This window comes from Sebastes fasciatus, chromosome 10 (genome assembly GCF_043250625.1).
Source record: "Sebastes fasciatus isolate fSebFas1 chromosome 10, fSebFas1.pri, whole genome shotgun sequence".
Classification (NCBI taxonomy): Eukaryota; Metazoa; Chordata; class Actinopteri; order Perciformes; family Sebastidae; genus Sebastes; species Sebastes fasciatus.
Genome location: NC_133804.1, coordinates 8,627,639 through 8,647,349, shown reverse-complemented (window position 1 = coordinate 8,647,349; position 19,711 = coordinate 8,627,639). Strand labels below are relative to the sequence as shown.

Here is a 19,711-nt window from a genome sequence, read left to right as displayed (position 1 = left end):
CTCTTCTCAAGATTTATCTTTCAATGATAGCAGGAGGAACTCAAGAGCAATTTAAGAATCAAGATCATTTTTATTCCCAAAAAGCTGGAAAAGCATCCTCATTATTAAGCAGTACAGTATCTAGTAAAATGTCTTAATGTTGAAGCTTTTGCATCTTCAAATCATCAGTACAGCTGTCTCCAATTCTGGGTAAGGGTTAATTCTACTCTCCAAATCTGTCAATGAACTGCTTGATTTAGTATGATTATATTGTTGTTTTTACATAAACAAGACTTACAGTAGAGTCTACAGCCGTGCTAGAGGCTCTGTGAGGCTGTACTTAGGCACAGTGGTGCTTTGAGCTATATGCTAATGTCGGGATGCTAACATGACAATGGTAACATGCTGATGCTCAGCAGGTATGATATATATTCAACGTATCTTACGAAAAAGTTATTCCTCATTTTTCGTATGTTTTCCTACAAATGTCCAACAACACATGTCCAATGACCGCTCGTTACATGTATACAGTTTTTTTTCAAGATAAACTTACGTTTTTACAGGAAACAACTTCGTTAGGGTTAGGCAACAAAAACACTTGGTTATGTTCAGGCAACAAAATTACACAGACAAAGAATTGTATTAAAAGTTCCTAAAAATAACTCAACTTCAAGAAAACTCATCTCCGATGCAATATTCACAGTAAATATTCTGCTCAAAATTCATCCAAATCACTTGTTTTACACAAACTTCCTGCAGTTATTGCGTTCGCTCTTTGGGTTAATTGTACAGTTTATTAGTTATTCTGTATGTTTATTGTTATGCATTGGATATAATATGAAATATCCATAAAATGTGTCACTTAGTCAGGGGTCGTTAGTTTACTCAATGACAGAAAAAGGGACCCTTACGGAAAAAGGTTGGGAACCACTGATCTAGCATATGTTGAGACATTTCACTAGATAAGTGAAACTTTGACCTGCTGGTTGTGCTAAAGGGAAACTCAGGGGATCAGCAAAGCCACTCGGACTCAATCCATCCAATAGTTGTGGAGATATTTCAATCTGGACCAAAGTGGTGGACCGACCAACCGACCCAAATGTCATCCCTAAAGCCACACTGCTTGTATGACTAAAAACATGTGGTCTCTGAAAGACCTCCAATAATCAAAGACACCTTCTTTGATTGAAGATGAGGGTGCAAAATGGTTGCTGCTCAGCACTAACAGGTGCTAAGATTTCTGATTTCAAAACACTCTTTACGGCCTGTACTGTATCTTGCACATCTTGAGACTCTTCAAGGAGTTCCTACATACTTCCAAACTCTCCAATCTCTACTGCTAAACAATGGAGAGTAATGCATGGTTTTGTATTTCAGTCATGGAAGCTAAACAACTCATTTTCAAGCCAAATGAAAAGCAAATTTACAAAACTATTATTCCAATATTCTGCATGGTGATGTATTAGCTTTTCACTACGCTTGTTCAATCTGTACTCTAATTAGCTAGCTTACTCCTTTGTGTTGGGAAAATGTGACTTTGTTTTCATCAGTTACAGAGGACAGGAGGGGTGGGTGGGTAGACTCGTGTTGGTGGAGAAAAGAACAGTCAATACTACTGTCAATTTAAATCAATAGTCATAGATTGCGCGACTCGCCTTTCAGTGTAATTAATTTAATTTAAGACGCCGTCAGACTTTGCTGAGGATTTGAGGGTACATTGGGCTGGGGAGATTTACTGTAGGTAGATGTAAAGAAAAGAAAACTGTACGGCAGTTGATCGTGACAGTTCCACTACCCCCCTCCCTACCATAGACCCATGTTTGTCTTTTTTAGGGGGGTACAGGGGGTCTTTAGGAGGAGAGAACAGGTCAGCAGTAGATGTCACATAGAAGTGGTGTACATCATCTGAAAGCTGGGAACCTGAAGATTAGCTGAGCACTGTTTGTCAAGTTGTCTAGTCACAAATCAGAAATAAACATTGTGTTTTGGTTAGTTTATAGTGTGTAAGGGCTTAGAACATTATGATAGAAGTATATGATGGCCTTTCCGATGCTCTACTATGTTTCATAAGATGTTGCAGCAATTTTTGGGTTGTAACCATTTGTTACACAGATTTGGTGCTAAATTTAACCATTTTTTGCCCCTTGAGAATTGATAAAAAATGATCAATAATCCCTCCAAATTACCACATTAAGACACCAAGACCTTGAGGAATACCATAGAAAAAGCCATGCTGTGATTTGGTATCAAAAACTTTACACATTTGGAGATTTCTGCAAGAATTGCATTTTTCGGTGTTGGATGGCAAGCACTTCTGTTCTGGAAACTGCTCAGAAACCCCCTTATTGTCAATCTACCTAGGACAGCCATCCATCCTCTGAATGCTCTAGGTCTCTAGTTTGTGGCTGTAAAGTTTCATGAGGCTGTGATTATCCTAGAGGTCACCACAGGTCATTTTATACAATGAGGTCAAGTTTAAAAAAAATTGTCTCATTACAATGAAATGGCTACTATGGGGACTAACATAATCACACATGAAAATAATTGGGCTCATTGGATCCACAAGAGTCTCGGTTTTACTGTGATACCCAATTTATGCAATTCCAAGACTGTTTAAGGACCCGTGTATGCAGAAATATTCAAACTAGGACTGTAAATCAATTAAAATATTTAATCGCAATTAATCACATGATTGTCCATAGTTGATCGCCAGTAATCACAAATTAATCACCCATTTTTTATCTGTTCAAAATGTACCTTAAAGGGATATTTTTAAGTATTTAATACTCTTACTGTATCAACATGGGAGTGGACAAATATGCTGCTTTATGCGAATGTATGTATATATTTATTATTGGAAATCAATTAACAACACAAAACAATGACAAATATTGTCCAGAAATCCTCACAGGTACTGCATGTAGCATAAAACATATGCTCAAATCATAACATGGCAAACTGCAGCCCAACAGGCAACAACAGCTGTCAGTGTGTCAGTGTGCTGACTTGACTATGACTTGCCCCAAACTGCATGTGATTATCTTAAAGTGGGCATGTCTGTAGAGGGGAGACTCGTGGGTACCTATAGAACCCATTTTCATTCACATATCTGGAGGTCAGAGGTCAAGGGACCCCTTTGAAAATGGCCATGCCAGTTTTTCCTCGCCAAAATTTTGCCTAACTTTGGAGTGTTATCTAACCTCCTTCCAAACAAGCTAGTATAACATGGTTTGTACCAATGGATTCCTTAGATTTTATAGCTTCATATTATACCAGTATCTTCATTTTACGACACCAGCGTCCTAGGGGAGTTTAAGAGGACAAGAAATGCGGGTCGGGTGTGAGCGTTTGTCACATATGACCCATGCAGCGCTGCAGCCTGCACACTCAGCTGCATCACAGCAGCCCAGCTCTCCTTCACTGTAAATCAACTCACTAAACAGGGGACAGCAATTTGCCAGCTATTACAATTAATGAAATCACGAACACGGGGTTCACAAAAACTTACTTGGATGTGGTTCCACCAGAGTGTTGCCAGGGAAACAAGACGTTGCCGACAGCCGCCCGGTAGCTGTAGACGCCCAAAAGTCCGAGGGCGAGGGCAACCTTCGAAACCCACGAGCACCGTCTTTGAACCAGGAGGTAGATAAGAACCAGACAGAACGCAGCCAACAGGGAGAGCACAGTCCTGTGTTCGGAGCTGGAGAGCACAGCAGAGAGTCAAACAGTCATGGGGTTAAGAAAACACTGCGTTCTATTATGAAGGAGTTCTTTTGGATTCAATTTAAAACACATTTAAAGTACATACTGTATGTATCTCAACATTGTCCTTATTTTACCATAAAATATAATGAACAAAAACGAAATAAAAAAGAAAACCTTGAACTAGACTATTTACTGAGCAGCAGATAACATTTTGATGAGATAAAAAAGTCAGTCATATCCTCCATCAGTAGTTTAAACTTTAAAGAGGCACAGATCTTCAATTGTTCGCTGGATTTAAGGCTATATAGTTTGAAATTACTCCGCCACTGAGCACAGACAGGTAATAAGACCTCAAAGGACACACAGTATCAAAGTTGAATAGAAGCCGTGTATTTAAGCGTTCGCTGGATCAGACAGCGGTGGAAGTTGGGTACTTTTGAGACGAGATGAGGCGCAACGCTACCTAGATCTCATTATCCAAGCAACAGGCAGTGCAGGTAGGAAGAAAGGGCAACGCCGGACAGGGAAAAGGTCAGAATCCACATCTCTATTCCACAATGTGATGCATGTTAAAGAACAAACCATAATCCCCCTGCTCTGCGCTGTTGACAGAATATTAATGGCTCTGAAACAGTCCTGAGAAATCAATGTTTTTCTACAGCAATCATAGAAGGCTATTTTCCCTTCTTGAATCTTTCAAAAAAAAAAAAAAAAAAAAGCTAAGTGGAGGGTCCTGTCAGCTTCTCAGCCAGAAAAACACCCTTAAAAATGTTTCAGTGTCAGGAGGAAAGACTCGTATAATGATAACACCCTATACCTACCCTTAAACGTCTGTGATGGCCACATTATTCAGGACTTATTTTGTTATCATGTGCAATTTCCCCGTTCATTTCACTCAACCAGCCTCATCTATTTCCTATATTTTCTCATTTTAATGGCCGGCTTTATATATTCCCCAGAGAACAGGAGTGAACTTGTTACATTGATCTGTTACTCTCATGTGTACGTGGAGAGACAAATGGAGATTGTCGCTGCATTGCATTCTACACTACTGAGGCTACTGTCTTTGGACTAATTGGTATCTGCCTTTTTGAAATGAATATCTATTCCCGTGTGTCTGCTGTTCGTCGGTACTTAAACAATGAAAGAAGCACATTCACTTTAAGTCTGTGGGAAAATGAGCTCTTGTAATGTCCTCTCACCTACATGTTCCCACATATCTGCATTAAAAAAGGCTAATAATCCTCAGCTCTGCTAGCAGCTCCATGTTCATTACAGTCCACAATACAGAACAAACAAGCTGCTGAATATTTCGCTGTTCTAAGAGCCTCGCCAGTAGTGAAGTTAAAATTGTAAAATTTGTGTTAAGTAACAAGAGAAAAAGACATGGAAACATGGATGCATGCATGCATTTAACAGATTTTGTATTAAATACACTTCCAGATTAACTTCTAAACTCACTTTATATGTCCAGCTATTTTGTCTTGTTTAATAGGGAACTCCAAAGACTTCAGAGAAACTAAAGAGAAAGACAAACCACTCCATCTTTTTGCTATTCATAGAGTGGTGCATCTTTTCCCCGAGGAACCTCTTAAGAATCATAATGCTGCCAAGAGTAATTATGAATCAGCCAGGTAGCTGCTGCTGCTGTTAACACTCTCTTTTTTTGCTTAGCTGCCTAGTAAAAATATCCAACATACTGTAGCTGGCTAGCTAGGTAGCATTGTTATCCTTGTTGAGTTAAATGAGTCTAGCTAACAGAAGCTAGCTGGCTAATCTCTGCTCTCTGACCACATCTAAATCCAGTAGTTATAATGTCAGGTCACAAGACATTTTAACCTTATCAATACCACATGTTCAAACAGAACTTGGAAAAAAATGGTTTTAAATACTATTAATATATATCATTATATTATACTACTAACACTATGCTCCTCAAAAATGGAACGAGTTACAGTTTTGACATGAAAATATCTCACTGCATTTGAAGATTTTAAAGAGGACATATTATGCTCATTTTCAGGTGCATACTTGTATTTTGTCTTTCTACAAGATCATGTTTACATGCTTTAATGTTAAAAAGACGCTTTATTTTTCTCATAACGGCTGTGCTGCAGCACCTCTTTTCACCCTCTGTCTGAAACACTTTGTTTGACCTCCTGCCCCCCTCCTTAAAAGCCTACTCTGCTCTTATTGGTCAGCTGGCCCACTCTGCTGTGATTGATCAACCGAACCAAACTCTTCAGACTCCACTCCAGCTCTGCTCTAACTAGCTTTGTTTGAGTGTGGGCCAAACTAGACGCTAGTCAGGTATTATGCAAATGTGTTACTTGGTGACATCACCACATTACGGAAGAAAAGGCGGGACTTCAAGCAAGGTGTTTCAAGCAGTTCATGAGCAGTATTTCTTTGGGGGAGAGTAACTCCCTTTGGTGTGGACTTTGGGTTTTGTAACTTTACAGACCTTTTACATGCAGAAAAAACTATATAATACACTAAAGGAAAAGGGAAAAGTACAAAAGCATAATAGGTCCTCTTTAAAAATTATACTTCATTTTGATTATTACTTATAAGGGTTTTCTTAATGTGTGACCACTGTTATGTGTATGTAAACTTTGTGTTTGTTGTGAATGTATGTTTTCTTGTGCATAAGTCTCACTTGAAAAAGAGCTTTTGATGTCAGTGAGACTACCTGTTTAAAGAAAGGATGAAATTAAATAATGTGGTAGAAGTCACATGATGAGTCACTGGCAAAAATGCTGGTATGAAATACAAGAACAGCCTTTTGAAAAGTACCATTTTTAAATAAAAATTGCCATAATTAAATTTATGAAATAATAATTGGTTTGTTTTTGTGTGTCTCTGTATTCATTTTAGAGGAATGGTTAGACCAACCTGTTAAGCCAATGTCCCATGTCGGGAACATGAGCCCACTGCACCCCGGTCTGGTTGAGGGAGCGCATCAGTCGGCAGCAGACCAGAGTGAAGGGCGGCGTGGCTAACGCTAGCCACTTCTCTGAGTAAATCTCTGCCTTGGGGTGAGCAGAGGGATGGTAGTCTTTGGAAGGGAGGATAGTCTCTTCTTCATCTCCAGAGCCCCTCTGCTCTCTGAAGTACTTGCGGCAGACATCCTGGAAGACGGCGAGGCAGAGGGTGTTGAGCAGGAAGTACCAGGTTTGGTGCTCTTCCTCTACAAAGCTGCTGGCCGCCAAGCTGAGAGTGTGTCCGACTGTGCCGGTCAGCAGCAACACATCCAACTCCGACAGCGACCACTCACTGCTGCTGCTCCTCAACGGAGACTGTGAAAGAAAAAAAAGGGCATTAAAACAGAAGGTTTAGAGGAAGGAGTACAAAAAATGTCCAAAATGTGTTTTATGTGGTTACAGTAGAGTGCAAGCAACATTTATATGTGACAAAGTCGTCATTCTTTTTCTCTTATCTGTTCATCTACGTCTCAGCAGGGTGTCTCATTAATCAAAAAAGATATCCATACTAGATAGGACAGATAGGTCTTGGGCCCGTATACTGTATATAAGAACTGGACGTAGTCACCGTGACGTCACCCATTGGTTTGTGGACTGCTATTTTGAAGCCTTGAGTTCAGCATTTTGGCTGGCGCCATCTTGCTTTTTGGCCGGCGCTATCTTGTTTTTTTGCTACCAGAACTGACACGAGAGGGTGGAGCTAAGTATAATCGAACCAAGCCCCCAAGAAGAGCACCAGGATTTGAGGCAAGTTTTCATAGTGGCCAAACGGTGGTACTACAACTTCCGTGTCCATCATGTGATGCCATTGGGCCCAAAAAGACTTTTTCCCATAGACTTACATTGGGAAAGAGACATCTGTAAATCAGCGGATAATTTTTTTTTGAGGAAAATCATCTTCCCAGTATGAACACTTGAATAGTGCTTATTTAAATCATTATGTCCTAAAAGTTGTAAAATGCACTAATAGCTGGATCCAGAGTTATTTCCCTTCCTCCATTCATGTGAATGACTGGGCTGGGAGGCGGAGTTAAAGGAAATGCTACTGTTTAAGACACTTCCACATTGGCTTCACTTCTCAGACCCGGAGGTTGCCACTTGCTTGGGCCTAAAAACAGATGATACAACTTTGGTTGAAATCCAGATCTAGGATCTTCACATGAGATTATCATCCATGTTTGCAGCCAAAAGTAAAACAGTAATAGTCACTGACATAATTCCAAATCTCCATTTTCCAAATCGTTTGCTGCCTCAACAAATCTATTTAACTATATTTTAACTTGACACCATTTACAAACGGTGCAAGAGATGCAACCACCACAACACGAGCATTACGAGACATTCGCCCACGTCTGTACTGTGGAGTTATAATGGTTTAACTCAGTGGGATAATTATCTGGACCAAACTACTGCTCGGGTGATTCATACCAATCTACTTCAATATTGAAAAACCTCATCTAGTGACACTCATTAAATGACCCGTGTACTTCATAATATAACAGTTCAATTTGCAAGCACTTAAACCTGCTCTGTTATCTCACCCACATCATTTCAAACTCACAAAGAGAAAAATGTGTCTATTGATGCATACTGTATACCTTTCACATCCAAATGTTTTTTTTAACTAATTAGGGCTGTCAAAGGTAACGCGATAATAACGGGTTGATGTGAATTTGTTTTAACGCCACTAATTTCTTTAACGGGTTAACGCAATCGATCTTTCGGAGGTTGTAACGGGCTCAGTTTTAAAGCTATAGTAAATAAACTGGCATATGAATCTAAAAAACCACAGGAATCCATTGGTACCTAAAATGTCATACTAGCTTGTCGCGAAGGAGGCTAAATAACACTCCGAACCTGCGCTAAATTTTGGCGAGGAAAAACTGGCATGGCCATTGTCAAAGAGGTTCCTTGACCTCTGACCTCAAGACATGTGAATGCAAATGGGTTCTAATTGATTTCCAATAATAAATATATACCTACATTTGCATAAAGCAAGCATATTTGCCCACTTCCATGTTAATAAGAATATTAAATACTTGACAAATCTCCCTTTAAGGTACATTTTGAACAGATGAAAAATGTGTGATTAATTTGCGATTAATTGTGATTAATCATGGACAATCATGCGATTAATCTTGATTAAATATTTTAATCGATTGATAGCCCTATTACTAATACATGATTCAGTCATCACATTCTACGGTATGTACAGCATAGAGGACTTTCTTTTATGTTTGCCATAGTGCAGCAGACAGTGACCGTGACCTGTCATTCATAAATTGATGTCGGCCACTTATGGATATTTCCATCACATTTTTAAAATTGGTGTTTGTCTAATCGCATACTTGTATGTAAATTATTTTGGTTCAGGGGTGACGGTACATCACCATGAAAAGCAAGTTCAAATGAAGTTCAGCCAACCTCTTAGTTCAGCAGTAATATTTTAGCCCAACAAACAACTACCAAATAAAGACATACATTATAGCCTGGGTTCACCTTGATGACGAAGAGAGGCTAAGCCCGTACGTACACTATCTGGTGGCTACAGTACCAGTTCACTCTGGGACTGGACTGTCTCATACTTGTTTTTCCCAGCATTCAGACATATGCCTGTTTACCATACACAACATGCTGTGACATTAAATATTTAGTTCTGGCAGTTGTGTTCCAAAATAAGGAAAACATCATCACTCAGCTGTGGCAAATTTAGGATCTACAGCTTCTAGGCTGCATACATTTTCATACATTATAAGTATCTAGGTTGTTTCTTTATGAAACTGTCAATCGCAATTTTTGTTTCCAAGTTCCGTATGAATGTCTCCCAGATTAAATAACCTGTATGTTACTTAATTATCACAAAATATAGTTCTGTATCCCGCACATATTTCAGGGTTGAGTCTTTGGTTAAGCAGGGTCTGTCCATTCATTTTTCAAAATCTGAGTTACCGTTGCATTACTGAGAATAGGATTAATGTCCTGTATGCCAACAACTTCTTTGTTTTTTAAATAAAACATGTCACAGCCCAGAGGGAGCTGTAATATGTTTCTCCAGCTCCACTGCTCCCTGTTGGAGTCTCTCTCTCCTCCAGTGGTCGGCAAATTGTGAAATCTCAAAAGCAACAATTCCTCACGTTTTCCTTCACTAAGTCTCCTGCATACTCATCTGTGTTCATGGCGTTGTTTCAAAGTAGATGGAAGACAAGCGTAATGGAAGTATTACTGAAAATAAATTAGAATGCATCAGCATTTATATATAATTATTATTACCTTATTGATATACTATTGATACAATTTAGTTTTCAACTTGCAATTTGTAACTTGCATACCTAAGCAATATATCACAAATATTTGATTCAATTTCTTCCAAATTCTGGTATTATTAGATCTCACAGCTGCTTTTGACACAGTTGATCACACCTATTGTTGGGCTAGTCTGAAAACTGTGTTGGGCGCTTCGGAACTGGTTCAGGTCGAACTTCCAAGATAGGAATCATTTTATCTCCACCGGCAATCTTACTTCCAAGCAAGTCAGCATGACCTGCGGAGTACCACAAGGATCAATAATTGGCCCCCTTCTGTTTGATCAATAAACACCGATGTTAACCCTCTGAGACCCACAATAGACCTGTTTTTGTCTTTTTTTTCGGGGATACAGGGGGTCTTTAGGGGGAGATAGCAGGTCAACAATAGATGTCACATAGAAGTGGTGTACATCATCTGAAAGCTGGGAACCTGTCAAGTTTTTCTAGTCATAAATCAGAAATAAACATGAATTACACTATTTTAAAAGTGTTTTCTCAGGTCTACCAAGGAAAGCTCTTGGGTAACTAAAACTTATCCCAAATGTAGCTATCAGAGTTCCAACCAAAAACAGAGAAATGTGAACGTATTACACCAAATTTAAAGCTGCGTCTCCAGGAAAGTACTGGTCCCAACGAAGAAATATTCCAACACATAATCTTTCGGAAAACGGCAAATTGACATTTTTACACTCCGGTTTATGAATGGATTTAACAAACTTGTAAATATATAGCATGCAAATTAGTGAGCTTTAAAGGTCCTGGTAGATGGATTAGCTGTTTCCCACTTGTTTCTAGTGTTTGTGTTAGGCTAAGCTAACTGCCTTCTGGCTGTAGCCTTATATCAAAAGGAAGGGTTGGTAAAGATTCTAGAAACATATTTTGTTATATTAGTTTACTCATTCTCATTACATCCCAACAGCAATCAATAAATCAAATGCTCTGACAAAAAAAAGAAAAAAAATCCAGTATCTGTGGCTGTCGCAGTACTGTAATAAACCCGTCCAATCATTTAATTCGGCCCGAATGTAATGATTGGACGGGCTACCTGCCTGCCTGTGTACCTTCCTGTCTATCGGCATGCACTTTGCCCGTTCACTCATTGCGCGTCACCGGAGTCTTCCTCAAGCTGCTAGCTTGACAGCTGTGAGTACTAACAATAGCCATGTTCGTCGTTCACGTTCATTATGCTATGTTTATGTTCGTAATGATAATGGTGGGGGAATGGCATTGGAGGGAGGCCCAAAAGGACGAACTGTCAGTGTTGCCAACTTGGAAACTTTCTTGCTAGATTTAGGGACTTCTGGAGCTCGTGCTACTTGCTAGTTTCATTGGAAAAGTTGGCAACACTTGGCTGGGTCTTTCAGTCGGATCATTGTAGTGTACTTGCTTATTTCTCAAGATCACGACCCTGCCTTTAATGGACAGATATGAGTGGTATCCATCTTGTCATCTACGTCTACGCCAGAAGGTGAATAAATGTTGACCTATTCCTTTAATTATCAAAAAAGACTGTTTTACGATTGAAACAATGAATGAGAGCTAGGATCTGTTGATTTAAAGAGCACAATAGGGAGACAGATTTTCTAAGCAGCCTCGGGGCCAACATGTACAATAGAACGCCCATCAATCAAAACCTGAACTGAAGCCTAATGTGCTGATGATGGATAAAGGATATTACTCCTCTGCCCTGTCAATGGCCTTCTCTGCATCATGACAAAGCACAGTGAAATGACAGGATGATGACCTTTTGGTCTAAAATGTAAAAATTATTAGAGGACCTCTGGTGCCATCTTTGCATCCATGCCAGTCAATATCATATTTCCATGACTTCAGGCAGAAGTACTATGAAACTGACAAATGAGTCGCCATACCTCTGGAAATACTTCAACCATTTTTGGGTCTAATATGTGGATATGATTTATCATATAGGCAGGCCATTGAACACGACTTTCCATCATGCAGTTGGGAAACACCCTTTGTGATAGGACTTTCCAGCTTTCTCATGTGAAATATGGATATCCTAACTCAAGCAAAAAGCTTATTAAACTGTATTTTTGGCTCCTTACAAACGTTGTGAGAGAATTAATAGATTTAATAAGGGTTAATATTGGCCCACTTGTCTCCTCCTTTATAGACATTACTTTTTTAAATGAACACTCACCTTTCGGTTATTAAAATTCATTCAACTAGAATTCTAATCACATTTTTGTCATAGTGGTGAGTTAGTGAGAGTGCTTAATCTTCCAGTTGCAGAGAAACTAATCAGGATGCCTCTAATAAAAGGTTTGGATGCCGCCCATAATGCAGTCATTAGTCAAGCCAAAGCAGGCGCAGCTTTGCACTTTGACCCAAACTGATTCAAGTGATTTTATAATACAACAGCCTGACTTTAGATACTTTCTCACCCTTTCTGTCTTTCATTTTGGAACTTTTCTGCACAATAGTTTCCTTCTTTTTCCCCTTAAATGGTAACTCGAGCTGTATTTTTCAAGTATTTAAAGGGGCAGTGTGTAGGATCTGGCGGTATGAAGCGGTGAGGTTGCAGATTGCAACCAACTGAGGCATCTCCCGTGTGCCAAGCGTGTTGGAGAACTAGGTTGGCCGACACAAAAACGCAAGGGCCCTCACTAGAGCCAGTTGTAGGTCATTTGGATCAGAGCCAGTGTTTAGAATATGTGTGTACATGGGAAGTGAGTGGGGAAGCGAGAGAGAAAGCGGCAGCAGCGAGTAACGTTATCGACCCCGGCCCAAGCAGGAAACGTTAACAGTGTTTGATTTGTCTGTTCTGGGCTACTGTAGAAACATGGCGGTGCAACATGGCGGACTCTGTGAGGAGGACCCGCTCCATATGTAGATATAAACGGCTCATTCAAAGGCAACGAAAACACAATGATATTTAGTTTCAGGTGATTATACACTAAAGAAAACATACTTATTAATATTATATTCCATTTATGCCAATAGATTCTCCTAATTGTTACACACTGGTCCTTTAAGTAAATTGAAAGGATGCTGAAAACTGTCCAAAAAGATGCAAAATATTTGGCAAAAGCAGATTTAATACCTCCCGAAAAGTCACAGGGGACTTCCTGCAAATTCATTACCAATACTAATATAGCGTAACAGTAAAAAAGGCTTTATTATCTAATCTCAATATCGAAATGAGTTTGTCAGTCATGACTTAGAGGACACAGAGTCTACTAATTGTATTTCCTCACACAGGTTATTACAGAGATAAAGATCTTGGCCATAAAGACAGGCCATGACTGTAAATGTTTAATCACCGTTTTTGGAACAAGATATACTGTACACCTTTTTGGAACAAACCCATTTGCTTTCAAAGTAATAAATAATATTTTAAAATTGATTCCAACATCAACTGCAAGTCAAAGTAAGGAAGCTGATGTGCTACTGTAGTTTTACTGTACTATATATTGTCCCTCTAAGACTAGTTAGAAGTTGTAGTTAAAAATATATCTGCAGCAAGGTTCAGGACTAAATGAACACAAGAACAGCTTTTATAGCTGAAGACAGATTACAGCTAGAGTTTATTATCCATAAAAGTATACTGTTATGAGCTTTTATAGCCTGTATCATTTCAATTGTGTGGCTGGAACGGTCTGCCAATCAGAATCCAGCACTTGATTCTTCTGCAGATGTTTCTTTTTTCATATGCATTTAAGATATGGACTTACGTGTAATTGCATTACTTTCTTCACATAAATCATTAAAACACACAGACAGTAGTGCTGAAACATTAATCGATTATTATTATGAAGTCATTTATCAAGCGAAACGCCCAAACATTCTCTGGTTCCAGCTTCTTAAATGTGATGATTTGCTACTTTTCTCAGTTTTACATCATTGTCTATTTAATATATTTGTGTTATGATGTGTGACCTTTTGGGTTTTTCACCATTCTCTGACATTATTTTAGACTGAACGATAAGTCAATTAATGAAAAAATGAGGGCTGTCAAAAGTACTGCACAAAATGTACCTTAAAGGGAGATTTGTCAAGTATTTAATACTCTTATCAACATTGAAGTGGGTAAATATGCTTTCTTTATGCAAATGCATGTATATATTTTTTATTGGAAATCAATTACCCACACAAAACAATGACAAATATTGTCCAGAAACCCTCGCAGGTACTGCATTTAGCAGTACTCGTGGGTACCGATAGAACCCATTTTAATTCATATATCATGAGGTCAGAGGTCAAGGGACCCATTTGAAAATGGCCATGCCAGTTTTTCCTCGCCAAAATGTTGCGCAAGTTCGGAGCGTTATTTAGCCTCCTTCACAACAAGCTAGTATGGTGGTATTGGTACCATGGTTGGTATCAACAGTTGGGACCAATGGATAGGTTTTTTCTAGTTTTATATGATGTCACTCTAGGAGCCATGTATTTTATTTTTTGGTATTTTATTTTGTAAGGTGTAATGTGCCTCCAAGCACTAGGGGGTGTATGGCGGATGTATGTTGGCAGAGGCTGGCCTCAGGTAGCTCACATAAGCCACATGCCAGTTACCACAGGTGCAGCTGATTAGGAGAAGCAAACAGTTTTTGACTGTGCTTAGGACATTGTGTGTGCTATTGTGCTTTGAGGAGATCGTGACCTATGTTTATTGCATTATTGTGTTTCCTATAAGGTTCTTTTGTGTGTATCAAAGGACATCGTGTGCTGTTTTGTCTCAACCAAGAGAGAAAAACGTATTAGAAGTGACGGACACGGATGGAAATGATGGGCAAATAAACGCCATGTTATAAAGTATTGGAAAACTGTATATCGTTTGTTCGGAGCACATGTCTTAACAACTCTCACCAATCAGCAGCCAGTGGCGGCTAAATGTATAGGACTTTAGTCAGTAAATTAACTCTAGCTTAAAAACTGAGCCAGCTACAACCTAAAAATTGCAAGTTAAGTTAATGTGTTTAGTGCTGTTTAAACAAATTTGCATTAACTTTGACAGCCCCACAAAAATATGATCACAAATTAAACAATAAAGAAATAAATTGTAAGTTGCAGCAATAATGGGCAGTAAATTCTATTTTCTCTTTCATTTTGTCGTCATTCACAGAGACAAAAGGGTGTAGTCTTAATTTTTCTAAATACTTTGAGTTTATTGTACATGTTCGATGCATTCATTGGTTAAGTTCGTTTTTTTGCTCGCCTGCATGAGTCGAGCCACAACTGTTTTTCCTCTCTAGCCAAAGTGGTGATTTCTCAAGAATCTGCTGCTGGATGAGGAAGCACTTCTCACTTCCTTACTTCTCTTTACTAGTCCAGTCATTACCTGCCAGCTGAGCTATGTGCACATTTTTTTGACACTTGTATGACATTCAAACTCAAAGAAAATATTCCACAGCCTTTTCAAGGAAGCCACAGAAAAATCTACAGTATATTTCCTCCACATGCTCCAGAGTATAGATTTGGGAGTTTATTTCTCCACCCAACTGTAATGGCCCGAGTGGATTTCTCCTGACTTTTTTGCCCTATCAGCACTTTCGCAAAGTTCCCAGAAGGGAAATGAGATATAACCTTTACAGATAAATTATAATGAGCAAAGAGGTGCAGCAGTAAAGAGGACTCATCTTTTAGACCAATTTAAACAAACACTAAAGACTGAAAGCTTCCACCTTCTGAAGAACTAGTCCCAATATATCTGATTGATTGCCCACATTTAGAGGAGCGATCTAAACATCGCTGGCAATTACTTTTATTAGTTGGGAGTAAATTTCAACATAGCTGTTATAGGGAGAAGACAAAATAACATAAAACATTTATGAAACAAATTTGAACTACCAAACACCATCTAAAGCACTGCCACAACACAACAGTGGGGCGTTACAGATGATGTGTTCTCTTTTCTCTCTGTTAATCCTCATATTAGTTTGACAATTTACATTAAAACATACTGATTGGTATTCATCATAATATGGCCTACCTTTGTAACTGTGATTACATTACTAATTTAAGTCATTTATAATGATGCGTTCACAAAGTTCTGGCTTTCCCATTCAGTTAAAGGATAAAGCTCATGTAAATGTATCAAATAGGGCTGTCAGAGTTAATAATAACGTGTTAATGCAAATTTGTTTTAACGCCACTAATTTCTTTAACGATTCTTTAGCGATTTTTAGGTAGTAGTGGGCTCAGTTTAAAAGCTAGAGTTAAGATACTGATATCATATGAAACTAAAAAACCCAAGGAATCCATTGGTACCAACCAAGTCATGGAGGCTAATTAACAATCCAAACTTGCGCTACATTTTGGCGAGGAAAAACTGGCATGGCTATTTTCGAAGGGGTCCCTTGACCTCTGACCTCAAGATATGTGAATGAAAATGGGTTCTATGGGTACCCACGAGTCTCCCCTTTACGGATATGCCAACTTTATGATAATCACATGCAGTTTGGGGCGAATCATAGTCAAGTCAGCACACTGACACACTGACAGCTGTTGTTGCCTGTTGGGCTGCAGTTTGCCATGTTATGATTTGAGCATATTTTGTATGCTAAATGCAGTACCTGTGAGGGTTTCTGGACAATATTTGTCATTGTTTTATGTCGTTAATTGATTTCCAATAATAAATATATACATACATTTGCATAAAGCAGCATATTTGCCCACTCCCATGTTGATAAGAGTATTAAATACTTGACAAATCTCCCTTTAAAGGCACATTTTGTACAGATAAAAAATGTGCAAATAATTTGCGATTAACTATGGACAATCATGCAATTAATTGCAATTAAATATTTTAATCGATTGACAGCCTTAATATCGTCAATGTCAATATATTTATTGTTTTAATATTTATTTTCAGTGAAGTCAGACCCTCCTTGTGTCTGTTATATTAAAGCCTGTTTTATTATTCAAAGTTCAGAAGGTCCCACTGTTTTCAAAAGAGTTTTAAAAACAGCTGACATTTTGATGAAGTGGCCATAATTGCATCATTACAAAATAAACAGCTGTGAACTTCTACAAGACTTTTTGCATTATTCCAAAAATTGAACTATTGGGTTCAACAAAAGCCTCAAAGAGTTGCATCATTAAATTATTTTCATGCAATTCATGTATGCGGGAAACCAGCAGGAAGTCCGCCAAAGAAGAGCTTCACCTAGCTTAAACTAATGCTGTCTAATGCAACAGTGCTGCAATAAATCCTCCCTTCACGATGGTTCTAATGTTCAGATTTTGTTGAGTCAACTTTATGATCATTTTGGAGGATAAAGTTTAAGGTGCTGTTGAACTCTATTGCATTAAACAGAGATGTGTTTCTGTTATTCAGCCTACCCTCATTGATATATACAGTATATGAAATAATACAAAACACCTGTTAGTATAATACAGTTCAACAGAACAACAAAATACATCCAAGTTGAATCACCGCCTCCAAAACGCCAATAAAAACCGAACATTATAACCGTCATGAAGGTACTGTAGGACTACTGGCCTGCACAAGCATGAGACGGTAGTGACGGAAGAGTTTTAAATAGTATGATTTTGGTCAAATTGGCATGTGTTTGGGAAGTAGTGAGCATACGACTGGATAAATGAGGCTTGGATTATAGTGCACGAGTTGTGTGAGTTTGTAAACAGAGTTTTGATATAGTTTTGCTGTTTTTAAACCTGGCTTCCAGTTACTTCATTTCATCAAGGATTGTGAAATATGTTAGTATGTATTATATGTCAGTATGCATGTTTGCTATGTATGTATGTATGTATATATATATGTGTGTGTGTGTGTGTACAGTATATGTACAGTATATTTATCTATATGTGTATGTATGTATAAACTGTATGTGTGTATATGTATGTATATGTGTACGTTTATACAATATATGTATGTATGTATGTGTATGTATGTATATGTATGTATGTATATACAGTACATATACTATACTATACTATATATATATATATATATATATATACATAAATATGTGTTTTTTCTTTAGTGTAGGATGTGCATGTGGTGTGTAGATGTTATGCATATACGTATGTATGTTTATGCATGTATATTCATCTGCATTCATCATAGTGACTTAATATGTGTGCTTTTTGTGGTCTGTGATATTATTGTTAAATCTTACTGACCAGTCCTTTATATATAGTGTTTTGTGTGATCACCTTTATTCACTGCTGTATTGCTGATTGTATGTCTACATCTCTTCGGTTCAAATAATAATACAAATGTGATCACAAAAATGCATCAAGGATTTACTCCGTGTTTGGATTCTCCGTTCACCGTGGAGGCATGCGAGAAAAACAAAGTTTTCTTCAAGAATTCAAGGGAACACGCTGTGAGTAATCGATATACAAATGGTCATTCTGTGGGTGAAGTATTCCTTTAATATATCCATGGTCTACTGCTGCACTGACTGACATAATACTTTATGTTGACCAGCACATAGTTTATTCTGTTTTTATTCTGCCCATGTCTGTAAAACACTTTGGTCAGCTCATGTTGTTTTAAATGTGCTATAGAAATAAATTTGACTTGACTTGACTTGACTTTTTTCTAACTTTATAATGCAGCTATTAGTCAAAGTTCTTAAGACTATTTTAACTTTTCCCATCATGCCACACTGACGTAACCATCTTTTGGCAACAAAAAGGCAAAATATAATGCAGAGTGGAGGGCACCATCTAGCTGGAGACACACAATGATCTCCACAGATTCAATTCTGGTAGACTGGAACACTTTTGATACGGAGTGCAATGATTGTGGGGTTATAAAGTCGTGTTAAAAAATAATACAAAACATATGCTATTTAAAATGATGGATTATGTTCATCAATGCGGCAGTGTGCGAATGGGTTTTAATGGATTTTGAAAACAATGGGAGCCTGTGACTTGTGGGACATGGAGTAAACCTGCAGCCGAACCGACTGTAGCAGCATCTGTAACAAAATCATGTTCCCTTTGTTGTGCTGCTGGCTTCAACAGTTCAACTCTGGAGTTTTAGAAATACTGAGTCTGAGTTCCTTCTCTGTAACTCTCACAGTCACTGTCGTAAAGATTCTCATACTTTTTATGTGTCAACATAAAACAATATATTTTTGTCAACACATACATACATAACTGCATTAAAAATGTCAACATTAAAGCTACTCCTTACTTATTACTGTACCAATTCCCTGTACAACACTGGAAAAGTAATTAAGGAGTAATACATATATAAGCTGTGCATACGGCCAAGCACCATTTAATTAATATAAACGGTGCCCAAAGTCTTAAATCGATTAAGAGCCACTCGCTGAAACACTTCTTTACAGACGCCTTTTGGGGGAGTGATTTTTCAATTGTCACAGATCAAAGAAAATCTACTAAAACTTTTTCCCAGGCTTTTGTTTCACAGCACATTCAAGTGACTTAAGGCTGCATTAGTAAAGACTTTGCCAACTTAGCTAAATCACAAAGTGGGGTACAACAGACAAGAGAGTGCCATCCCCCCTGAGCCTCAGTGGATTTAGAAGAGTTTCTCTCAAATACATTTTGATAGTCTAATAGGTAATTCTCTACCTAAAGGAAGTGACAAGTTAAATCATAAAAGCTAAAATCTATCTTTTAAAAGGTGCAATGTGGAAGATCTGGCTAACATTGTCAACAGAATGTGAAGAGGTTACAGTTATGTCAAGGACGTCTATGTATTGTGTTGCAGAGATATCTACTGAAATGAGCGTGCTAACCGGCTAGCCCCGGCCCGTCCTGTCTTGTAATACCACT

General features: G+C 38.2%; 1 protein-coding gene across 1 annotated transcript in view; it reads right to left on the bottom strand.

The window, feature by feature from the left end:
- The window catches only part of pigg (phosphatidylinositol glycan anchor biosynthesis class G (EMM blood group)), an 89,326-nt gene that overhangs the window by 26,874 nt on the left and 42,741 nt on the right, over positions 1 to 19,711 (bottom strand). The window contains exons 9-10 of the mRNA XM_074647925.1: positions 6,580 to 6,983; positions 3,488 to 3,679 (exon numbers count right to left, since the gene is read on the bottom strand). Coding sequence (XP_074504026.1) covers positions 3,488 to 3,679; positions 6,580 to 6,983 — 596 coding nt within the window. The remainder of the gene's footprint in view (positions 1 to 3,487; positions 3,680 to 6,579; positions 6,984 to 19,711) is intronic.